General features: G+C 45.0%; 1 protein-coding gene across 6 annotated transcripts in view; it reads right to left on the reverse strand.

Moving 5' to 3' along the window:
- Positions 1-1,149: 1,149 nt before the first annotated feature.
- Acoxl (acyl-CoA oxidase like) overlaps positions 1,150-25,952 on the reverse strand; it is a 337,320-nt gene continuing 312,517 nt past the window's right edge. For 4 of the 6 annotated variants that reach the window (XM_078028311.1, XM_078028313.1, XM_078028310.1 and 1 more), the window contains 2 exons: positions 23,604-23,705; positions 1,150-2,096 (listed from right to left, as the gene is read on the reverse strand). In XM_078028311.1, coding sequence (XP_077884437.1) covers positions 1,896-2,096; positions 23,604-23,705 — 303 coding nt within the window. In that variant the 3' untranslated portion in view covers positions 1,150-1,895. The remainder of the gene's footprint in view (positions 2,097-23,603; positions 23,706-25,952) is intronic. The other 2 variants (XM_078028315.1, XM_078028316.1) reach the window with 1 other exon arrangement.

The raw sequence follows: 25,952 nt of genomic DNA on the forward strand, positions 1-25,952 counted from the left end.
GCAGGCTGCTAGGTGAGGACTGAGAAAACTCCAGGTAGGGACCTCTCTAATCCGCAACCCCGCCGACCGGGACAAGAAGCCTCCTCCCGTTTAGAGGAGCAAGTGAGGAGGCCTTGTCTTGCCATCGGGCCATCTTGGTCCTTTTTGTGTTCAGAAGCAGATCTAACGTCAGCGTGACACAGCACAGTCTCAGGTTAAAGTCTCCTTCTCTGGTAAGTCCTGGGCTAGGTGAAGGAAGCCACGGGTTCCCAGAGGGTCTGGAGGACACGCGCCAAGTCCCGCCCCGGGGATTTCGCTACAAGAGGGAAATGGCAAGGGCGTGGACGCAGCGAGGTAGACTCCTAGGCCGAGGTCTGTGCGGACCCGGGCTAGGAATTCCCGCCCGCGGCTGTCGGTAGCTGCCAGAGCCGCCTGCGGCTCGGCCGGCCACTCCTTGTCCTACCCCGGGGAGAGCAAAGGAACCAGCTCCTCTAGCCGAGAGCCCCAAACACGCCACACCCCGGCGTGCTCGGCGCTCCAGGCGGTGTCGGGCCACGTAGACCCGGCCGGAAAAGAACCTCGCAGCAGAATGCGGGGTTGCCAGTCCTTAAGTAGCTCCACCATCCCTGTGTCGCCCGCTCGTGTGACCTCGTGAACAACTGTAAAAAACCAAAGGTTTCTGGGAAAGCAACCGGCTAAACACCCATACTTGGGGCGCAACAAGGAAGCCGGCCTGGAGGCGGAGGTTCCTGCTTTACTCGCGACCCAGACTGTGCTGGGCGGCTGGGATCAGGTCCCCCGCCTCAGGTGACCGCGAGCCTTTAGGGCCTTCTGGTGTTGGGTAGGAAGGTCCTCCCGGAACTGGGCTTGAGCCCAGAGAAGGGCGGCGTGGAAAGGGCCGGTGGGTATTGGATTACCCGTCCTGGACGTCGCTCTCGCTGCCACTGGAGGGGCAGTGTTCCTGTCGCTGTCATGAGAAGTGGAGGGAGAGACAGAGAAGATGAGCTGGACTGAGAGAAAGAAGAATGAAGTCGTGCAACTGGGATTTAAGAAATGAGAAATCCACGGACCGCAGGCGCCGCCTGTGTGGTCTCCCAAGTTCCGAAACCAATTTATTGCGATGTATTCCCCAGATCCCCTCCCCCGACCTCATCAAGCAGCGGAGGCGCCTTCCCAGCACCCAGGTTCTTTATTAAACTTGGTGTCTGTGCTCTTCTAAAGAACAGATTACAGTTTCACGTGGCAAAAAATGTTTTCCGCGCGTTGTCTTGCGGTCCGGAAACCGCCCGCCTGGGAGGACCAGCCCGAGTTCTGACTTTGCTCAGAGCACAACTCCAGGCTCAGCTCCCCTCCCCCTGCCGGTGCGTTTCCCCGCCGAGCCCCAAAGGTCTGATTCACTGGAAAAGCCTCAGTGGCTGGCTAAACCTTTGCCCGCGCCCGGAGTGGATGGGGCTTTTTTTCTTTTTCTTGTTTCCTTTCGCCTGAGGGTATTTGATTTTTATGTTTTGATTTTTTTTTTCACCCAGAACCAGAGTTTTTCGAAATCACTGGGAATCTGACTCACCGCTGACAGCAGATCTTTGGCGGCACCCGTCTGTGGGGTGCGCTCGCGGGGGAGCCCACTCTGATTGTCTCGGAGGATTCGGCGCCAAAGCTAGACGAGGTCGCGGCCGGGCCAGGCGGGGTTACAGGAAAAGGACCAAGTGTTTTAGTTCCCTGGCGGCCGTCTAGGCTCGCTCTGCCCTACAGCCAACCGCGCGCCTCCGAAGCCTCGGCTGGACCTCTGCTCCGCCACCCAAATCCCCGCGGGCGGCGGCCGCGCGCGTGCCAGCCCGGCCTCTGCCCCAGCTTCGGACACCCATGAAGGGAGTTTGGGGGCAGCTGCCGTCTGGCCGCTACTCTTCCGTCCACGCGGGTTACAGCTTGGCTCCCAGCCTGGGCCGCTGGGACCGCTCTGCTTCCCCAGCCAGCGGCAGAATCCGCGCAGGGTAGAAGGCCCAGGCGGCGTGCGGGGTGGGGATCCCGGCGATTGGTGCGTGGAGGCTGGTGTGTGGAATGTTGAAGGCAGAGACCACCCTCAGGGCATCATCCTTCACCGAGTCACACAAATCCAGCAACTGCAAAACATGACACAAAGGGGACAGGTCAGATGTTGACGCACTCACAACGACCTAGTGCCAGCAACTTTCCGCGCACCCAAAAGCACCCGTGCTCTCATCGACTATAGACACCAATTTCCCTTAAGAGTCTAGAGACCCAGGAGGGTACAAACAGTTGGTCGGAAAGAAAACCCTCGGAAGCCTTTTTTTTTTTTTTTTAGCGAAAAATCTTAACTTTCTGACACCTAGTCCGGTGGAAGCGTAGAGTTTTTCCATTGGGGACGGGGGCAGGTCAAACTCCGAATTAGCTGGGGAACGGCAGTCTCAGAACTGACGTCCTCTTCTCCTTCCTTCTTTTCTCTTTCCTTCTCTCCCCACCCTTCCCCTCCCTTTCCCTCCTCTCCACCTCTGGAGTGCCTGGGGTGCCACCATCTGGCGCGCAGAGGCAACTGAACAAGAAGAACCTCCAAACAGGTGAACCAGTACAGACTTGCCCCAATCTTCCCAAACTAGCGCCTCCAGACCCCGGCTGGACGAAGAGAGGCTTCCTGAAACTCAGCGCGATGTCGGACCAAAGCTAGTTATTGGCATGTTTGCACCGTCCACCTTCCCAAATCGACCTGCAGTTACCCAAACACCAAGGAACCCCACGGACACCCTCGGCGTTTTTGACAGTCACTGGAGGCCTGGAGGAAACATCCCTGGCAGAAGGGAGGAGGGAAAGATGCAGGCCAGTTATTTGGAGAAGCTGCCCTGGGTGGATTTTTATTTCATTTTCCATTCTTCAGGTGCCAGAACATTTTTTTTTTCATTCCCGAAGGAGAGGGAGAAACAAGCTACCAAAACAATAGATTGTTTTTCCAAAACTAACAAGGGTAGAGGATTGCTTGCTTACCTTTTCCCCTAACCAACTATGTACTGTATTCCTCCATTTTTCAAGTTCCCAGCCAGTCCTAAATTTCTTTCATTCCCCAAATCTCAGTAAACTCCCCGGTATCCTGGCTTATTCTTTGGTTTAAAAAACATCACTTAACATGAGCGCCCCCTCCCCCCCGGCAAGTAGCAGTCATCTCTCAGCTAATGTTGTTAAGACCACAGTTTCTTTTTGTAGTTGTCCAAAATGCCATTTCAGAAGTTCAAAGAAAAAAGAGAGCCCAGAAAATGGGGGTGGAGGACAGGGAGTCTGGGTGGGGTGGGGAAGAGCATGGGTGGTTGATGTCCAAATGTGCATCTTCCCTGCAAATGTGCTCTATGACATCAATAATTTCTAATGAAAACCTTTATTCTCCAACCTTATGGTTAAACATCATCAAATCAGTACTGAAAAGACTTTGATCATATTTGCAAGATGCGCTGAGATGAACTTTCCCTGACCAAGATTTCAAAGTTTGTAATTAATACTCTTGACAAATCCCTGACTAATCTGTCAACTCTCGGTGTCTCTAACCACACAGTTCAAAACCATGAGATGCTGTATGTAGCCCCCGAACTAGACACATATTGCCACATAACTGTTCAAGATAATGATCCCTTTGGGTTAGCATGACGCAATTCCACCAACTTTTGTCCTATGTTCACCAATGGGAGACATTCAGTTTGATGAAAGGTTTTGTGGAAGAGAATATAGATTTGGTTTATCTACTGCTAAATACAGAATTAAGGGTCAGATGTAGAAATTACATAAGGCAGATTTCTATTCAATATAAGAAAAACTTGTTAATTTTTTTAAAAAAATGTATGTATGTATGTATGTATTTTTGTGGTGCTGAGGATCAAACCCAGGGCCTCGCCCACACCAGGCAAGCACCCCACCCCCCGGCCCCAATGAGTAGAGCCTAGGAAAAATTTTTAAAATAGAAAATTAAACAGGAACCCAATGGCTGGCAAAGAAAAGGGTCCCTTTACTCATAAGTGTTCAGAGGTGACTCTGCTAATGACATCCTAGGGAAGAACAGTGAACTGGATGGAGAGACTAGATGTTGACTGTCAAGATTCCTTCTGAATTGAAAGTTCTGCAGGGTCTAAATTAATCCTCCTTCTCACTTGCTTCATGAACTTCAACAGGACCCTGGAAGCCATTCAAGATCAGATGTAAGGATCAGGCCTTGGGTGGTTGGTTGACTGGTTCCAGGTGTTCACGCCCTCTGTCTCTGCCTGCCAGATGCGGATCATCACCATCATCATTTCATACATAAAGTACGTACTGGAGTCACCTGTGTCAGGGGCCAAGCTGGGCCTGGAGGGCTTGGGGGTCCACACTGCAGGCACAGTGTCTCCTGCATCATGAATCTTGTTGCAGAATTTTATAGACTTTTTTTTAAAAATATGGTCACCTTAATGCAAAATACTCCTGAATCGCTAATATAGTATTGATTATTGCATTTACAGTATTTTTTTTACTACCATGGAGTATTTTTATTTAGGCCTAAACAATCTATGATTAAGTATAGTTTATTAACAAACATATCCTTTTATATTATAAACACAAAAATGGCACATTATTGTAGGGGTCTCCCTGACCTGCCAATTTGTGACCCTTTTATATTGGACAAAGTATCCCAAATTTTACAAAGAAAATTCACCAGCTTTTGGGAAAACACACACACACACACACACACACACATCAAGAAGTGCTATTTAAAAACCAACCAACAAAACACATAAACAAGTCATTGGTTTTTGCAGAAAATTTTTCAAAGGGCAGAACCCAAAGGTGAGTATTGCCCCACAAAGGATGAGATCGTGAGAACTATTGAGGTGGGCAGGGGAGAGCCAGCAAGTGGAGTTTGAGAAGATCTATTTTAAAGAAGCAGAAGTTCTTGGGAGCCCTCCAGGGACTGGTGGAGGGCAGGTCAGTCAGTGGATCTGTGCAGGGAGGTGTTCAGATCAGTCCGGCCCCCAGCTCCACCTTCCTGCTGTGTTTTCTTCCTTTGCCTCCTTGAATCTTCCAGTACTTTCCTTGTTCTGGTTGGGGGGGGGGAGCGGATGGCTAGGATGTCCATGGAGCTCTCCAGCCTCCTCAGCCCTCTACTGCCACTGCCTGGTCTTCTTCACAGCACGGAGGCTGGCCAACTGTGGGCCACACTTGCAGGGACTCCCAGCCATCACCCGAGTGCCTTCACTTGGTTCTCTATCTGGGTAAAGTTCCTTACCCCAACTTGAAATGCCTCAAGAGATGAATGCCCAACCAGGACCAGCCCCTGTCTTGCTTGGGCACTGTGCTAGACACTTTTTCTCCATCTCTTGTATCTGAGAGGACTTGACTTGCTTTGCCAATAGAATATGGAGAGAATTCCGGAACTTAGGCCTAAGAAGCTTTGCAATCCCTGCAACCCAGGGGCCACTTCCTCTGCCGAAGCACAATCTAGGCTGCTGGAGGATAAAAGGCCAAGTGGACAGGGGCCAATGTACCTTGGCCAAAAGCCAGCACTCACTGCCTCAGGAGTCGGAGGCCATCTTGCACACCCCAAGACTGCTGAACCCAGTTGACTGTAGCCCCAGGAGTGATTTGAGGTTAGACTAGCCAAAGAACTGCCCAGGTTGCCAACCCACAGAACTGGTATTAATCACTATTGCTGGTTAGCACACACAAATGGAAACTTTCAACCTTACTAATGGAAACAACAACAACAAAAAAAACCTGCTATAAAGTTATCAGTTGTACCTCATCTTCAAAAGGAATTTTGATGCAGCCCACTCCTGCTTTCTAAGAGATTATTAGATGTTGGTGGGCGGTGCATATAATTTCCCATCCATTCTTTCTGAGTTGACTGTGTTGTCTACTCCAGTCCCAGTCAGCATTCCATAGACTATTGTGCCAGTCTTTCGGGAAGAATCAATCTCTGCTATCCAGGGTTGTGCTTCTCACGATATCCCCGATGGCCAGGCATGGAAGGGCAACAGGTACAGAAGGGAGCTACTCGGCTGCGTGCATCTCTCTCTAACAGTGCCATGAAGTCAACGTTTGTCTCTTTCCACACCGAGGTTTTCTGCTCGGCTCTACATTGACTGACTGGAATTTAATGTGCATCTGCTATGGGCCAGATTCCAGAAGAGCTCTTCACCTCCACGGACTCCCTCAGTGCTCCTCACAACTCTCCTGGGGACCCCTCCACTTTACAAGTGAGGAAACCAAGCCTTAAAAATATTCAGCATGTTGGTGCAAGTCACCACCCTGGTGAGGGTGCCAGTGGGTTTAACCTAGGAGCTTCTTTCTACAGCCCTGTCCACCCTGTCTGCTCCGTCTTCCTCCAAGCGCTCGCTGTTTCCAGTCTTGGAGGCCGTGGGTATCGCACTGAGGATCACCTCCTGCGTCGCAGCCAGTGTGTAACTCTTGATACTCCACCTAAGACGTTCTGTATGCCCAGAGAGAGCACACGGGCCTGCCCAACCACACTGGCTCAGATGTCCCCAAAATACCATGGCCATAATGGCGCCCAGAGATGATCTGGCTTCAGAACCAGCTGCCATGATGCAAACGGGTGTCCAGAACACACTGGATTCTCTTCCTGTGGAGGGAGAGACACTCTGTCTGCAGATTGTTCTTTGGGAAGCTGGGAGAAGTTCTCTGCACTGGTCATTGTCCCCTCTCTGGTCCTCCAGCTCACCACCTTAAGCCAAAACACAAACACAATTCAAATCCCTTCCAAGGAACAACATGTGGGCCGCCAAATCATGGCCTGGCCAGTGAACACTGCCAAGTCAAATAAATTGCCTGCAGCTAGTAAAGACTTCTAGCAAAGACTTCCAAACTCAGGAATGCACAGAAGCTTTGGCCTGACTTATCCCCACCCATTCGCCTCTCCTGAAGGACTGCCTACCCTTTATAGAGACAAATGTTGGTGGTAGGCGATGGTGGCTAATGTGCCACCTGAGCCCCTATTGCCTGACCAGTGATCAACACTTCCTGTGGCACCGTCTCACACCCCGTGCTGTGATTCTGTCTCTCTCAGTTCACTGGCCAGAGTGCTCCTCGTGGCAGGGTTAGGCCGTAGCTTGCTGGGCCTCCCAGTCCCAGGAACAGGTACATTTTCCTGGTTTCCTTGACAGCCAAGTTTTGATAGCATGAAACAAAACTCTGTGGTTCAAACAATAATCAGGACTCCTAATTGATATTTCTTTGGCATCAACTTAAATCGTATCTTATGTTGATTAGCTCTTTAGCTAATAAAAGTATTTAGAATAGTCTGATACAACAGACCAGAGAAACTGCCTTCTTAACCAAAAAAACCACACCTTCACTTAGCCTATATTTAGACATATTTTACCTTCAAAATGTTCTTCCTACTGCAATTTAATTAAATGAATTATTCAAGTAATTTGGTAACAGGGACTGAATCCATGGGTGCTTAACCACTGAGCCACATCCCCAGCCCTTTTTTATTTTGAAACAGGGCTTTCTTAACTTGTTTAGGGCCTTGCTAAGTTGCTGAGGCTGGCCTCCAACTTGAGATCCTCCTGCCTGAGCCCCCCAGAGTCACTGGGAGTACAGGCAATGTGCCACCACACCCACCTTGCAATTTATTTTTTGACTAAAGAGTACACAATTCAACTATTTACTAAGTATTACTGAAATGCCCATTTCTCTGAAGGAAAGCAGCTCTGATCCTTGACATTACCACTCCTAATGATTTCTTTCTCTCCAAGATGTAAGGATGAGGAGAATCTGGCAGAGGGTGAGCATTTATAAACATTGTTGCTATTTTCCTCCTTCCTTTCTTTGGCTGTGCTAGAGATTGACCCAGGGCCTCACACACCCTAGGCAAGCCCTGTCCCATGAGCTGCACCCCTAGCACTATTGTTATTATTATCCTGTGTTCTCTAGTTAGTAATAAATGCAATTTCTTTACAACTCTGGCATTTCCTTTTCAAAGTCTGCTTAATCATCATTACCTAAGACTAGAGTACTGACACGAGGCACCAGCTTTAACCACTTAATAAGAACTTCTGACATTTATTCATACTAGAACTGATTCATAAGAGGAGAAGTTTAGAAAGAAGACAACTGCACGCTGCCTTCCCTTTAGAATACAGGAAACCATATGAAAGTTTTGGCAATGGAATTAAAGTAACCACAACGCAGCTCTTGGTAGCACTTTCTACCCGTGAAGGCAGTGACATGAAGTGAGAAAGAATATTCAATTAGGTGGTTATCAAAGAGGTGCCATATTAGCTTCAGATATTTTCCTACAAAAGAAGAGGATGTTTTAGTCAACTGATAGTTTAGCCTGATTAGGACACACCCAAAAAGAGTGATTTTTCAGTCAAACATTTCAAGAGGCAGAAGCCCTGCCTTCTAGCTGGACATGGGGGCAGATTCCTGGAATCCCAGCAGCCCAGGAGGCTGAGGCAGGAGGATCATGAGTTCAAAGCCAGCCTCAGCAACTTAGCGAGGTCCTAAGCAACTTAGTGAAACCCTGCCTCTAAATAAAACAAATTTCAAAAGGGCAGGGGATATGGCTGTTCAATCCTTGGTACCCTCTTCTCCCCAGAAAGCCCCCCAAATTGCCAGAACTCAATACAGACATGCTTTGGTACAGCAGGGGATAGATTCCATAGGACCCCCACAACCTGCTGCAGATAACACAATCTGCCGATGCTCAAATCACTCATCTAGGATGGGGTAGTATTTGATCCACGCACATCCTCTCCGATGCGTTAAATCATCTTTGGATTACCTTACTCACTATAAATGTAAATAGTTGTTATAGCGTATCATTTAGGGGATCGTGACAAGAAAAACCAATTCTGGATATGCTCAACACAGACACAACTTTTTAAAGAATGTTTTCAACTGTGGTTGGTTGAATCTGTGGATGCAGAATTGTTATGGTTTGGATGTGAGGTGGCCCCTGAAGTCATGTGTGAGACAGTGCAGGAAAGTTTAGAGGTGAAATGACTGGGTTATGGGAGCCCTGTCCTAATCAATGCATTAACCCCTGATGGCATCAACTGGGTAGACTGTACCGGGTGTGGTGTGGCTGGAGGAGTGGGTCACGGGGGGCATGCATTTGGGGTTTATATTTTATCCCTGGTGATTGGAGCTCTCTCTGCTTCCTATGATTGCCATGTCCTGAGCTGCTCTTCTCATTCGCCATGATGTTCTGCCTCCTCTCAGGCTGAGGGCAATGAAGTCTAAGGACTGAGACCTCTGAAACCACGAGCACCAAATAACCTTCTTATCCTTTAAAATTGTTGCCAGGTCTTTTGGTCACAATGGAAAAAAAAAAAACAGACTAAAACAAGAGCCCACAAATATGAAGGGATGACTGTGCAGTAAGAGTCCAAAGGTATTATGAAAAAAGGCTGTGTCCTGGAGTTTTTATTTCATGCACCAAAATGATTTCAAAAACAGTTTGGGAAGGCTCCCACTTTTAGTTAGGATACAGAAGGAGTTGAGAGAACTTTGCCGCCATGGTACTGGGGCTACTGAAAAGTACAGTACCTAAGAAAGGACTACAGAAGTCATTCCAGGGAGAAATGAGTTCTTTATAAGTAAGCAAAGAGCCATGCAAGCTTACCAACATGAGGGTAGGTGCCCATTTTGGGTGCAGGTAGACAGAGGTGTGTGCATATTGAACAGAGGAGAGAATTTGATGGCCAGATGGAGTGGAATTGGAAAGAACTGAAGCACAACACAGACTCCTGACCTGGACATTTTGAATGCCTAATCCAGGATTTTTGCGGCACAAGCAGCATCTTACGGAGGCTGGAGAGCAGAGGAAACTGCGCAGTCCTGTGCAGCCTTGGTGCCTGGGTTGAGGGCCGTGCTGGAATTGAACTCAGAGGTGAGTCCTTGGTGCCTGAGACTGCAGTCCAGCCTCCGTCCAGCTCAGCTGCAGACAGGGCCCCAGGCAGCATGGGCTGGGGTACAACATGGGCTGAGCACAGTGAACGCACTGATTAAAGCAGCCCCTGGGGTGGGGGGACTCTGGATGGTCAGCCTAACAGCCACACTAAAGAAACAGCAATAAAGGAAAGAATTAAAACCTGTTGTATGAAATGTCTGGAGTACAAAAATAGAAAACAAAGAAGCAGAAAAATGTGCCACATCCCAAAGAGAAAGCACAATCGGTAAAAGCAGACTACGAGATGATCAGTTATTGAAATTAGCTAATGAGGATTTTTAAATAACTATTATAAATGTGTTCAAGAATTTACAAGGAAAAGTGGGTATCATGTATTACAATGGAATATTTTATAAGAGAAATGTAACTACAGAAAAGGAATGGAAGGAAAATTCTAGAACTGAAAAATGAAATATTTGAGATTAAAAATTCACTTGTGGGTTTAAGAGCAGAATGAACGCTGAAGACCAAAGGTCAGTAATCTTGAAAATGACCCAGAAGCAGAAATTATTTCAAGTGGGGCTTGAAATGAACAGAACCTCAGTGCCCTGTGCCTTATACTAGACACACGTGAGCTCTTATAACCCTAGATGTCAGAGAGAATGAGGTCCACACTACTTAGATATGTAATGGTTGAATGTTTCTGATTTTTTAAAAATATTATTTATTTTTACAGCTTTAATTAATTAATTAATTAATTTTTATGTGGTGCTAAGAATCAAACCCAGTGCTTCCTACATGCTGGGCAAGCATTCTGCCACTCAGCTACAACCGCAGTCCCTCTCATTTTGATATGATAAAATATCTTCCACATATTAAGAAGTTTAGTGAATACCGCACTTATGCATGTAATAATAAAATTTCTTAAAACCAAGATTATGAAAATTACAATATTAGTGAGAGAAAAGTCAATCTAATGCTTGGGAAAAATGGTAAGAATGACAGCTGAATCCTCATTACCACAAAGCAAGACAGCTGAGAATGGATTCAGTGCAAACACAATCAAAATTATAAACACCTCCTTTTCCCCAGGAAAGGCCTAAGCTAGTTCCAACACACAGAACACAAGATAGTTTATTCCTTTTCAGAATGCTTTTGACTATCTCGGGGACTTGTATTATCTGGTATAAGTTCAACTACTACATCAATCATGGCACAATTAGCAAAATAATAGACAAATCAATGGAATTGATAGAAAGCCCCCCAAACAGATGATGACCACCTGATTCTCCAGAAAGAGGTCAGACATTTCAACAGAGGAAGGAAAGCCTTTCAACAAACCGTGCTTAAACCCTTGGATAACATGAAAATTCAACTTCAACCCTTACCTTAGACTATACTCAGAAATAAATTTGAGATTCAAAGTAGACTAAATGTAGAAGTAAGAAATGTAAAAAAGCTTCTAAGAGAGAATAAAGCAGACTACCTTCACAACCCCAAATCAGGCAGAGATTTCTTCAAAAAGGCACAAGGGTGCTAACAAAGTTCATACATTGACAACTTCATACATCGTACTTAAACACATCTGCTTGTCAAAAGACATTGTTAGAAAAATTAATAGGCAGGCCACAGACTGGGAAAAATATGAGTAGCATATCCAGGATGTATATATAGCACACTCTTACAACTTAGCATTCTCTCTCTCTCTCTCTCTCTCTTTCTCTCTCTCTCTCACACACACACACACACACACACACACACACACACACATGGGGGTAGGGGTCATAAATAGGCAGAATATTTAACCAGAAACTTTACAAAAAGAGACATACGACCAGCAATCACTTGAAAGGATGCCCAACAGCATTAGAGATCCGAGAAATGAAAATCCACACTCAGTGAGACAGGCTGCACCCCTGGAGAATCACTGGCGCTAGAGGGCTGGCGACAGTGGAGAGGCTGTGGAGCCGGGACTCCCTCACCTGTTGCTAGTGGAGGTATAAAATGGGACAACCGCACTTGCAAAAGTGCTTATGGCAGCTTCTTAGTTCAACAAATATCTCTATACGATCCATTAATCATAAGTGTTTACCAACAGAAATGTCCAAAAAAATGGATACAGAAATTTTCCTGAAAATCTATACATCAAACTATCAGTCTGTGAACACCCTATATGGTCATTAGCAGGAGAAGACGTGATTTTTCTCAGCACAAACTATTAATGCAAGAAGAAAAGTAAGCGTTGACTCTTTGTTGTTGTTGTTGTTTTCTTTCACCAGTGAATGCTGATAAGACACTATGTTTTAATACCTGATGCACTTGAAGTCAATAAGCCAGTTCCTGGGGACAATGACACACCAGTGGCCCAGAAAATTGAGCATTTGCAAGAGGGAAAGGGTAAGGAGAAGCCAGACAGATCTATACCATGGAATACTGCTTAGCAGTACAAATAAACAGACCACTTTTGCACCCAACCATATAAATGAACCCCCAGAAAATTATGCTGAATGGAAAAGCCAGTTCCAAATTTTGCATATTATGTGATTCCATTTATACCATATTACTATTATTGTTGTCGTTGATGCAGTACTGGGAATCGAACCCAGTATACTCTATCACCAAGCTGCACCCCCAGCTCTTTATTTATTGTTCTATTTTGAGGCTGGCTTCCAACTTGCAATCCCCTGCCTCAGCCTTCCTGGTCACCGGGGTTATGGGTGTGCACCACCGCGCCCAGGTATACAACATTTTTTAAATGACAAAATTATAGAAGTGGAGAAGAGGTTAGTGCATGTGGCCTGGAATTGAAGAGGGAGAGAAATGGGAAGACGGTGTGGCTATAAAGGAGCCACAGAGAGAGAGAGCCTGGGTGATGCAGAAACGGTGTACCCTGACTGTGTCAATGTCACTGTATCAAAGTCCAGGGTGTGATATTGTTCTATAGTTTCCCATGATGTAACCAAGAAGGGAAATCAGGCAAAGAGACCTGAAAACCTCTCTGTATTCTCCTTAAACTGCATGTGAATCTGTGATTCTCTCAAAATAAAAAGTTCATTTAAAAAATAAAAGCCACAAATTAATCACAGAATAAATTTTAAGTTAGTTTAAACAAAAGGGATTCCTATAGCCACCAAATGACTGTTTCCTTTTCCTTTTCATGCTTTTTAGTTGAAGCATAATGTTCAGGCAGACACGTAAGTACAGGGGCTTCCTAAATTATCACAAAATGAACACGCCCATCCATCATGCAGATTAAGAAACAAATAGAACACCTGCCTCCCCAAAGACCCTGTGAGAAGCCACATGGTTGTGCTGGACAAGTCACCCACACCGGCTCAGCAGTGGCCAAGTAGGCCGCCAGAACCCATGCCTGGGGGTTCAAGCTGGACTCTGACGTGGGTGACCAGCATAATGCAAAAGGCCTTCTGTTTCCCACAGATGTGGGTTCAGAAAAGTAAGTCCTGTGTCTTTTCTGTGCCTTAAAATGGGGTCACCTTTCCATGTTGTCTTGGTGTCATCACTAAGCACTAAGTACTTGGAGGCCCCCAGAGGAAGGAGACACAGAAGTGTCCCATCGCCCAAATCCAGAACAAAGTGAAAAACAGAAGAGTGAAAAGCAACTACAAACACATTTTATTTTATAAAATATATTAATTTCAAGCTAGAATATGAACTTATTCCAAAACGCCTAGGCTGGGGATCATTTCTGTTTCAAGGTCAGTGACTTATTTAAATTCATGGGATCCTGGTCTAATCCACCCCGACCTTCACCGACCTTCACCGTGACTGGCTGGACTCAGCTGAATTCTGTGTCCTGAAGGTCCCTGTCATGTAACAAAGCTCCTCTTAGGTACAAATTTCACTGTGAGAAGTTCTAACTGTGACACTTGGGTCACAGGCCTCAGCCCAGAGACATTGCCTCAGCATCTCCCCCAGGAGTTTGAGCTGATGCCACAGGAGAGTGAGTTCAGCCCTCTCCATGAGGGCCACAAGCCACCCTTGAGTGAAGGAAATGGACCCCTTGCCGCAGTCCGGCTGCAGCAAAATACATAGGGGGTGACGAGCAACTTGTGTAGATTGATACAGCAGGAGTGGGAGCCCTTTATTGTAGGACAACAGAGGTATTTATACATTCCACACAGCTTATCTAATTAACATAAACTAGATACAGCAGTCAACCAATAAGAAATCTCCACACTTAATGGCTCACTGGCGCCACCTCACAAACCACTCCCCCTGGCAAAATACCAGGCGCCATCCTGACTTGTTTACAGACTCTAACAACCCCTCTTCACTTCAGAGACACAAAGCTCTACTGTGGGACAGGAGGGCTCCCCAGGTGGCTGCCATGCGGAAATTGCAGGGGTGGGGTAACCTCGCTGCCCCTTTTACTGGCCAAACTGAAGAAACCAAATCTCACTTTTTCCCCCTTAACCTAGGGGCATGGCCTGCATTATCAGTTCAACTAAGCATTTTATGTCACCGAGGGGCACACAGGGGTCCGGAGTCAAGGGGAGGTGGAGAGAAGAGGGGCCCCGCTGGCTTAGCACGCTCATTCCCCAGCTCTGTTTTAAGGTTTTTGTTTGGGGAAGAGAAGACACAAATTCCCATCAGTGCCTGCTGTCCCCTAGAGGTGCACCAGCCATCCTACAGAAGCGACAGCAAATTAAAGCCAGTTCAGGTGGTGGTTTCAAATCAAAAAGGATTTTTAAATGTAGCCAGTTCTATTTCCAGGGTGACCTTTCCAGTCCCACCCTGGCTCCCTGACCTTGGCCGCCACAGGAGCTGTCCTTCCCACCCCGGCAGCGGAAGTCCCCGCTCGGCCTGGAGGACACAGCCAGGGAGGGCTGCCTGTGGGCAGCCACATCAGACGGGCTTCACTTTTCACTAATTCCTTACAAAGAAAAGCAAAAGCCTTGGGCAGTAGGGAGGCTGAGGGACAGAGAAACCCGTCCCCCTCTCCCGCCCCTGTGAACGTTTTCAACACGCTCTGCCTGAAACCTCAGTCGGTGCTGCTTGGATTCTGACATCCCAACATCTGCGAAGCTGCCTCCATCCAGGTGGTTTGAGGAAAGGGAAATGAAGGCTGGGAATTGTTAAAAAGAGATGTTCAGCACAGCGTGGAAGACAGCCGCAGTGCGACTGTAGGAGGGAGGCGCACGCACCTTTCCAAACCCGGGTCCAGATGTGGAATACAATCTGCGAAGCTCAGGTTTAAGGAGACTGATACTCCAGCACTGTCTTTCCAGTATAGAACTCTTCCCTACATTTTTTTCCCCCTGTAATGTGTCTTCCACTGTAAATATGTTGCCACTAAATAATGTCTGCATTTATGTTCTATGTTTGGTTCAAATGAATAATTTGAGTGAATAAGCATCATGCTGTAACATAAGTGAACAATAATAAATAATGTATATAAATGTAATAAATGAGCATAATCCGTCTTATAAACTAAGGGAGCCCAGCAGCATTCTGGTTTGGGGGCTGTTACCTGCACACCTTGGCACATTCTTACTTTAAGCTACGTGTCCTAAGAAAACAATAGCCAATGGCCACATCTACAAAGAACTACCCAAAGGACCCATTTCCTACTCAATGACCAGCCATTAGATGGACAGAACTAAAACCAAAACTCAATTCCCAGTGGTCATTTTAGATTTGAGCAGACGCAGCCGAGCAGCCCAGGTTGCAGGCTGTCAGCAGACTCTTCCCAGCTCCTGCTGCCGCTGGGATCCTCAGCAGCTTGCCCACGCAGGAGAAGACGAGTGGTCTCTCTCAGTGGGTCAGACCAAGGCTTCTGGGTCTCACACCTGTACCCACCTACCCAGCAAGGGTGCCAAACAGGATGTGAGCTTGTGCTGGTGAATAGGGCTTCACCTTGCACATCAAGGGGCACATCAAAATGAAAATGTAAGGGGCAAGGGAGAAAGACTCCGGTGAGCGCCAACAAGGATGCTGTGTCGAGGCAGTGACAGGTCATGATTCAAATAGGACAGGAAGGCAACAACATTCAGATGAAGAGGTCAGAGTTGTTGGCACAACGTAAGCAAATATGGAGGGGAGTGGAGATTTCCCAGGGCACAGGCACGATTGGCATGTATTTTGTCTTTTCATGGATGGATTTACTGCTCTTGTAGGCCATTTCCCATGGCCCCCAGGGGCAGGAGTGGGTCTGCTCCCAGCTGTGCCCATCCTCCTTGCACCCTCCTGCCTTCCCCAGAAGGCCTCCCACACCTGCAGTCCACATACAGCGCCATTGTTGAGTTCAAGACAAGAAACAGAACCTGATTCAACATTTATCTAGGTGTTCTTTCCACCACACTGAGTAGGGTCCTCTTTTGATTTGCAACCCACAACCAGGCTGTGGTTCCTTTAATACTCATAGACTGAAAAGCTTCCTCCTGCATCTGTTTCTTGGTGTGAGCTGACCACATGGCCACATGTACTTGCTTCTTCTCCATTTGTCATTGAGAGCCACATTCCAGGGCTGATGGGCATGGACAGGGCAGGGCAGCCGTGCCCAAGTAGACTTTAAAGGAAGGTATAACATGGAGACTCCAATGATTCATTTGCATTAAAATATACCAATTTAAAAGACTGAGATTTCTTCCCTCCAAGCAAAATCAAGTTGGTTTTAGTGGAGATGAGCCACTGTGAACTGTTGGGTTATTTTCTTCCTGAACATGAGTTTCAGCTGAATATTAGTCTATAAGGCTGATAATTATCTGAAGCAAAATGAATATAAATGTCTAGGTCAATGATGACTGAAACTGAATAATGTGGGGACCTTGAACTTTCCAAGAACATAGAACACAATTATTCTATTCATACCCCTGAAAAAACGCAGAATGGACAAGACTTGGGTACCTAGTACTTGGGAGTGGTATTGTGACACACCCAGGCTCCGCCCCTGGACCACTATGAACCTGGGATGAGGGCACCGTGGCAAGTAGTTCCTCCTACTCCTCAGCTCTGGGGACATGGGAGCAGCTGGGGACGCTGGAGTCCAAAACCCACCCGGGAAGCCTCAGCTTTGAGGCTCACAAATTAAGAAGTGAGTTGACCTTGGATTCCCAGAAGCTGAAGGGCAGTAAGAGCTGATCCCATGGAAGGGTGCTGCACCCCAGGGTGAGCGTGGACCTGCGCTGTGAACACTGATGTTGCAGACAGAAGAAAGGCAGGTATGTGGAGGCTGGGGGCAGGGCTTCAATAAAACAAATCCAACTCCAACCCCTTGACTTCTGGGCCTCAGCTGGACAACAGGGCACTGTGCTACTTTCCGAACTTGTGGATGGATTTTGCCTTCTTTGGGACACCAGGTGGGCCTTCGGAAAAACATCTGAACTCCTCAGGAGAGTCAGTGCTCTGTAGGGCTCCAGGTAACAAGAGGATGAAAAACGGATGAGGCCAAGAGTAGGAGTTCAGGTGTTAGGCTCGCCTGGGATGCGGACAGTCATTTAACTTGTTTGTTTCTTTTTTTGTTTTGTTTTTGTTTTGTTTTATACAAGGGATTGAACCCAGGAGTGCTCAACCACTGAGCCACATCCCCAGTTCCCCCTCTTTAAAAAATTTTAAATTTTGAGACAGAATCTTACTACGTTGCTAAGGGCCTCATTAAGTTGCTGAAGCTGGCTTTGAACTCGTGATCTTCCTGCCTCAGCCTCCTGAGCTGCTGGATTCCAGGCGTGTGAACCATGCCCTGCTTGGTGCATTTCTAATAAGTAATCTATAGACTTTCTCAGAGTTCACCAATTTTTCTGCCAAAACCAATTTCCTTTGCTAGGAGTCTGTCCAGGGTACCATGTTGCAGTCAGTCTCATTTTCTCAAATGAGAAAACTGAATTTTTCCTGAAGGCCTTTGCCATGTCTAGCATTCTTAACACTCATTTAATTGACAGCCTGATGGTGGTTGAGGAGGAGATAGGAGACGATGACAGTAAAAACCCTCCTTGGTCCCTTCTGATCCACGATGGTTTCAGAGTCTTTCACGCATTGCTGGTTTTGCGGGTGCTGGTCAGGTACTGTGTGGACCATCTGCCAGTCTGGCGCTGTCTGCTGTGATCTGATGGTGACTGGACTTGGTTATAGGCATGGGGAAGAGGGAAGTGCCCTTCTCACCATGTGACATCGGGGGGCCCAAGCTGTGAACGTTTCCTACAACTGGTGACACCAACCTTGCTCATTTGGTTGAGGTAGGATCTGCAGGGTTTCCCCTCCAGAAAGTAACCATTTCCCTATTCCCATGCTCTCTTCTTTAAAATACAAGCAACCCATCAGGTTCAACCCACACTCAAGGAGGCAGGAGGCAAGTCTCATTTCCTGCAGGCAGAAGTACCCACACGGATCATTTGGAATTCTTCTGTAAGGAGTACTTGTCTTTCCCCTCCAATTTTTTTCACTTGTTTACTTAATTTTTTTTCTGTATCATTGTGGACTTGTGTTTAATTACTTGATACTTTGAGTTCAGACCTTATGCTACATGGTTTATTTAATTATCAGATTGTTCTAGCTTCTCTCAGTTGGCTTCTTCTTACATCTCTTGAATGTACTCCATTGTCACAGGTTTGGGGTTTTGTTTTTGTTCTAGTACTTTCTTATTTTCTGGCTGGAGACAACCCTCTATATTCACTTCCTCAGCCTTAGAATTAGTCATTTTCCAAGAACCCTGGTTCCTTATATTAGCAAATCATCTTAGAAACCAAGAACTGCTATGCTGGTTGGCTTTTTGTTGCAGTGACAAATACCTGAGTAAACACTCCTTGCGGAAGAAAGATTGGTTTTGGCTTCAGAGGTTTCAGTCCATGTTGGCCTGCTCCACTGCTTTGGGTCTGAGTTTAGGCAGGACATCAGGGTGGAAGGGTATGGAGGAGGAAAGCTGCTCAGCTCCTGGCAGCCAGGAAGGAGAAGGGAAGAGAGAGAGAAATGACGGGGACAAGAATCAACCTTCCAGGACACCCCCCAGTGACCTACTTCCTCCAACCACACCCCACCACCTACAATTTCCACTTCCTCCCAGTAGTCCCTTCTGCCACCTATTGGATCGATGATATCATCACCTTGCCAAAGCACCACCCCTGAAGATTGCTGCATTGGGTATGAAGCCTTTGACACAGGAGCCTTTGGGGACACTGTAGAATCAAGTCATATCAACTGGGCAGAAAGCATTCTTGTTTTTGCGACTAATGTTGATTATTATCCATGTAAATTAAATGAAAAATATTTGGAGTCAGAACGATGTGGGTTTTACCTAGCTGTGCTGCTTTGGGCAAGTGACTTTGCCCCTGACCCCAGGTTCTTCATCTATATGTAAGAGCAATGAAAGTCATGCATGGGTTGTTGTGGGATTGTGTGGAATAACATCAAAGGGATTTTCTGTTGTTGTTGTTTTTGTTTTGTTTGGGGTCAACTTTTCTCTTGAAAATAACCAAAATATTTAGAAAAATATATGAGAAATATCTTCAAAGCATTAATAATCTGACAAAACAATAAAGTCAAAATTGAAACCAGTGAAACTCCATATCATATATAACCACAAGAATGGGGTCCTAACTAGACTAACTTAGACTCCATGTATGTATAATATGCCAAAATACACTCTACTGTCATGCTTATCTCAAAAGAACAAATTAAAAATTTTAAGAGAAAATGGGTACCTAAAGAAATGAGAAAACTGGGCTGGGTGCGATGGTGCAGGCCTATAATCCCAGTGGCTTGAGAGGCAGAGACAGGAGGATCCTGAGTTCAAAGGCAGTCTCAGCAATTTAGGGAGGCACTAAGCAACTCAGTGAGACCTGTCTCTAATAAAATATAAAATAGGGCTGGGGATGTGGCTCAGTGGCTGAGTGCCCCTGAGTTCAATCCTTGGTACTCCCCACTAAAAAAAAAAAAAAAAAAAGAAAAGAAAAAAAGAAAAAAGAAAAAGAAAAAGAAATGAGAAAACTGGAGTTCACCTGAAGGCCTTTGCCATTTCTAGCATTCTAAACATTCACTTTGAGAGCCTGATGAGAGGGGTAGGGGACAGGGGACAATGACAGTAAAAGTACAGAGCCAGTCCTGAGTAAGAAATTGAAGAGAAGCCCCTCAACATTATTGGCTGGGAAGCCAAAGAACTATAGTCCTTGGGTGGATATAACTTATTACCTTATTGTAAGTATGTGAGTCTGAAGAACTTCAAGTCCTGAATTTGGGTTAAGTGGATCTCAATCTGGGAGTGCCTTCAGAGGCCTTGCAAGGGAAGTAACTTTAATTTGGCCTCATAGACATATCACAAATCATTTTTCAGAAAAAATGACTAGCACACAGTAAAAGAAAAATACCAGACACATAGCAGAAGCAACAGATTAAAAAAAATAAGCCTATAAAGACTTAAGATATTGAAATTATTTGCTACAGATTAAAAAAACAACTATATTTCAGTATATAAAGTAAAAAAGAAAATATAGAATAGTTTTTGAAAATAGGAAACGAAAAAAGTGGCATGGTGATTTAAAAAAACAAAACAAAACAAAAAACCAGAATTTTAAAAATAAAATTTCCAGTGACTAGAGTTCAAAATTGGGGGGATGGGTTGATTAGCATGTTAAAGGCAACCAAGGAAAGACTCCGTGAATGTGAAGAAATGCCAGGGAAAAACACGTAGACCACACTCAGGAACACCAGTCACTCTGTCTCTTTAATCACTCTTATTGAGCATCTTCAAATTTCCAAGCTTCCCAGGCATTTTAGAAAAGTTGCTAAAGCTTTCTTGAGATTCCTTCCACAGGGTGTGGTGGATGTCAGAAAGGAAGGATTTGAGCCATCTTACTAGTACTCTCTTTCCTTTGGGGACAATAGAAAAGCCCAGATAAGGGAAGAGTGCCCAAAGTTGTCCAGTCTGAAATCTGACAAAGAGGACTTTAAAGCATTCTATGGGCTTGAGCAACCCATCCCCATCCCCCCAGATAAAGCTATTCTGGAGAAACTTGCTCCTACGCCCTGTCTCCTGAGCTGCTTCGAGGAGCCAGGGAATAACGAGTGTGGAAACCATGACGCATCTTGCACCCTCTGGGAATCCAGCCATCATGAAAACACTGGCCCACCCTGAGGCCATGGTACAGGGAGGAAGCTCAAGCAAGGCCACATGGAAGGGGACAATTGCTCAGCAGCCCACATCTCTTCCTGCGGCCCCAGCTGGGGTGCAGCACTAAGAGCAGGAAGCCATATTGGACACTTGGCTGTGACAGATTCCATGCAGAACAGAAGAACTATCCAGCTGAGCCCTGTCCAGCTTGCAGAATGTGAGAAATAATGTGTGGTGATCGTTTTAAGCCAGAAGAGTTGGGGGTCCTTGGTAACTTGGTAACACATGACTGAAATAGCTTTACATGTGCTATTCTCCATAATTGAAGTTTTCCTCAAAAGGAAAAGATTTTTTTTGAGGTTCTTCAGGTCCACTATAGTTTGCCTTGCGTAAACATGTCCAGATTTTTCTATCACTGGAGACCTCATCAGCCTTGTCCGGGGGGGGGGGGTGGTCAATGGCACTGAGTCACCTCCCCCACTTTACCTTCAAGATCTAGCACAGGGTGACATTCACTCCGGGGACATCTGTGCTCTGCACTCTGGACTGATTCTTGTGGCCAAGTTCACTGGAAAACCCTCACTCCCCTGTGGGGGCACTTGGGTTTTTGAAGTTGGTTTTGTGCCTACAGGCCGACTGGGCAGCCTTGCATGCCAGCTGCCTTCCAGCTGTGTCAGCAGGGTGCCCGCAGAGGCAGGGCTGGGAGGTACTGAGACGCACTTTACTAATGGCTATGCTGTCTGGTACTCTTTTTCTTTTAAAAATTTATTTATTTTTAAATTTGTTCTAATTAGTTATATATGACAGTGAATGCATTTTGACACATCATACATGAATGGAGTATAAATGCTCATTCTTCTGATTGTACATGATGTAAAGTTACACAGGTTGTGTAATCATGTGCACACATAGGGTAATAATGTCTGATTCATTCTACTCTAATTCCTACCCCATGCCCCTCCTCTCCCTTCACTCCCCTCTGTCTAATCCAAAGTACCTCTATTCTTCTGTAGCCACCCCGACCCGGTTATTGTGAATTAGCATCCACATATCAGAGAAAACATTTGGCCTTTGTTTCTTTGGGATTGGATTATTTTGCTTAGCATGATAGTCTCCAGTTCCATTCATTTACCAGCAAATGCCATAATTTTATCCTTCTTTAAGGCTGAGTAATATTTCAATGCATATACATGGCACAATCTCTTTACCCATTCATCTGTTGAAGGGTACCTAGGTTGGTTCCATAGTTTAGCTATTGTAAATAGGAGGTCCTGGAATAATATATACCAAGCTCTGGAAGAAAATGGCTGCCAACCAAGAATTCTATATCCAGCAAAATTAAGCTTCAGTTTTGAAGAAGAAATAAAAACCTTCCACGATAAACAAAAGTTAAAAGAATTCACAACTAGAGGGGTTGGAGGGGAAGGGAGGAGGCATGGGGTTATAATTGATGGTGGAATAGGATGATTATTATTATCCAAAGTACATGTATAAAGACATGAATTGGTGTGAATATACTTTATAGACAACCAGAGAAATGAAAAATTGTGTTCTACATGTGTAATAAGAATTATAATGCATTCCACTGTCATATATAAATAAATAAGTAAAAAAAAATCACAACTAGAAAGCCTGCACCAGAATATTCTCAACAAGATATTCCACCAAGATGAGAAAAAAAAAGTGAAAACCAGCAAAGGAAGGAATTACACTAAAGGAATAGTCAATCAAAGGAGAAACTAATTCAAATTAAAAACTAGAAATATAAACCAGAATGACTAAAAATATAAATCATATCTCAATAATAACCTTGAGTGTTAATGGCCTAAATTCATCAATCAAAAGACATAGACAGGCAGATTGGACTAAAAAACAAGACCCAATAATATCCTGTCTCCAAGAGACTCACCTCATAGACAAAGACATCCATGGACTGAAGGTGAAAGGGTGGGAGAAGACACATGGACCATGTAAGCAAGCAGGGGTCTCTATCCTCAGAGAAGATAAAGTGGACTTCAAGCCAAAGTTAATCAGAAGGGACAAAGAAGGCCATTTCATACTGCTTAAGGGAATAATACATCAATAGGACATAACAATCGTAAGTATTCATGCCCCAAACAAGGGAGCATCTGTGTATGTTAAACAAACCCTTCTCCATCTCAAGAACCAAACAGACCAAACACAATGGTCCTGGGTGACCGCACCACCCCTCACACTGGTACTCTGTCATTAGAGGAGCACTTGGCAGTGCGTCTCTGGCTGCACCTTCCTTTTCAGGTGTTTGCCAGCTGTCAAACTGAATTCTGTTGTACCACTGACATAAAAATACCATCGAACTTTCTTCTAAATATGAAGAATCAGTTAATAGGTTTGGGGAAGAAGTAGAAAAATAAAAATAATTAATGCTTTTTTTTTTTTTCTTAACACCAAGGTAAGAAAAACACAGTTCCCTTTTCTGTTTTTCATGTCAGAAAGTTCATGTGTGGTGAGTCATTCCCTTGTCGCTCCAACCCCAAAGCCTAGTGTGATCGTGGCAGGCAGTGAAAGTGTGCATGTGACATCCCAGAGGTCTCTAAATCCATGAGGGGATATGATCAAAGATTGGCAGGACTGTTTCCTAAGAAAGCAAAGAGCCAGGCAGATGCACAAAGGGTTTCTTCTGCACGATGGAAAACTTACCTGATTCCTGATCCTGCTGCTGGCCCTGGGAGTCAGGTATTTCTGTTCTAAATACCAGGCCCGCTCCTGAAACACCAGCTTGGTTCCATATAACAGACAAAACTGAGGGGGGAAGAGGGAAGAAATGGACCAAAGTAACGTATTAGAAAATGCAGACTCAGGAGGCAAAGGGAAATAACATCATATCACATTTCATAAAACCATTAAACAATCTCTTAATATAAAATGTCCACATTTTGGATGTGCAGTATATGTTTTATTTTTTAAAAACAGTCTATGGAACATTGAAAGCAGATATAATAAAGTAGAATGGGTAGTATAATGAACCCCCTGGACCAGTCCTCCCAGCTTAGGGCATATGAACCCAGGAATGCATTACAATTCTTATTACGCATGTGTCTATATCTGTATCTATATCTATATTTCTATATCTTACTTTGTCTAAGACTTCATTCTGTTCTCCCCCACCCCAGCCTATTTAGAAATCCATATAAAAAAATTTTAAAACATGCATGTAGTTCTGTTTTCTCACCATCTCGTTTGATGAAAGACTAACTTAAATGTACATTCTGAATAAGACCATCTTGATATTTTCCATAGAGCATGGTTTGATTAAACTCTCATAAGTAACAGCATTCTTCATTTACACTTTGTTTCAGTAGCTTTCCCTATTACATTTTTAGGACACACAGAGCTCCTGTATGATATCATGGGCACCCACCAAGCAACAATAAATAAATTTTACTGTAGAAAGCAGTGACTTTTTATTTAATTGCTTATTCATCCAATTTTTAATATTTGATAACCTTAAATCACACAGCATTGGGGAGCATATTATGATGGACCAGCTCCATCCCCAGCTTCCACAGTTGCAAAACGTGGACATCTTGCTTCATCCCCACCCTCCATTGTCCCTTATGTATTACTGTGGGACAAACCTCAGTTGTATCATTTCATCCATAAACTTCTCACTGTATCCCTCTGAAAGCCGATGACTCCTTAGAAGTTGAATAATCTCAATGTCAAGTCAAGCAACCATAAGCCCCTCTTGTTTGGAAGCCTCCAGTGGAGAAGTTCTTCAGGTCAGAAGACAACAAGTCTTCTATGGATGGTCAGACTCAGGAGCTGTGTGCCTCACAGTCCTGTGGACAATACGGTCCCTCTTTCCTTTCTTGAGGTTCTGGGACATCCTTGGGATGGTGTCATTATGAAGAGGCTCAACCACTGGGTCTTCCTAAGAAGTGTCAGGGTGGCTTAGCAGCCCTTTACAAAATGACCTTGCCATGGTCTGGCTGTGGATGCTTTGCTAGTGACAGCAGGGAAGGTGTCAGCTCACCCTGCAGATGCCATGAGAGTCACTGAAAGATACTGCCCTTCATCCCCCAAACAGATTCCTATAAAAACAATAAATTGTGTACATTGTGTGGCCAACTGAATCACAAGTCTCTTGGTGAACTTCATATACACTCCAAAAACATCTGCTAGGGGATCCTAGATGTGGAAAATTTACCCTGGTCACTCTGTGAGGTGGGTGATAGGAAATCCAGGGCCACAGAAGTAAGTGTAAGACTTCTTAGAAATCATCTCGTTCACCTCACCCAATCCAGAATTCTGCATCTGCCAGCGTTTAACAACAACAACAAAAAACCCCACACATCCATGTTAGGATCAATGAAAAAGAGCTTAATAATTTCTTAAAGTATGGGCCAGATGTAGGAGAGGGACATGCAGAACCCGGAGCTGCTATTGAAAATCTTAGCAATATTTTCCACATCTTCACGTGGTCTTTCTTCCTTCATGATTCTCAACCTTGGTAGAGTGTCACCTTCCTGTCACCACACAATCTCCATTCTTGCACCATCTTGGACCTGGTAGCTTCTTCTAGATGTTTAGTTTTCTTCTTCAAGGGAACCCAAAGAAGCAAATGCAGTGTCAGTTTTCTCATTACTGCAGTGTTTGCAACTGTTCAGAAATTAGACTCTGTACTTTTATATGCAAAGTAAGGTGGAGTTTGCTTTTATTGTTGCAATATCTTTTTTTTAAAAAAATAAATGAGTGTAAGAGTATCATGGATATTTGGTGTCTATCAAACATTTGATCATTTGACATTCTCACTAAGCCTGGATGCTCTGAACTGTTTTCAACTTATATATGTGTGTGTGTGTGTGTGTGTGTTTATAAAATTCATATATCTCTATCTATCTATAGATATAGATATAGACATATATGTATTAGATAATCCATATATAAATATATATCATATGCTACATAATTATATGCCACATATAAATATGTATTATAAATACACACACACAAACACAAGCATCCTTAAGGGGAAGATCTTAAATT

The sequence above is a fragment of the Ictidomys tridecemlineatus genome, chromosome 12 (assembly GCF_052094955.1).
Source record: "Ictidomys tridecemlineatus isolate mIctTri1 chromosome 12, mIctTri1.hap1, whole genome shotgun sequence".
Taxonomy (NCBI): Eukaryota; Metazoa; Chordata; class Mammalia; order Rodentia; family Sciuridae; genus Ictidomys; species Ictidomys tridecemlineatus.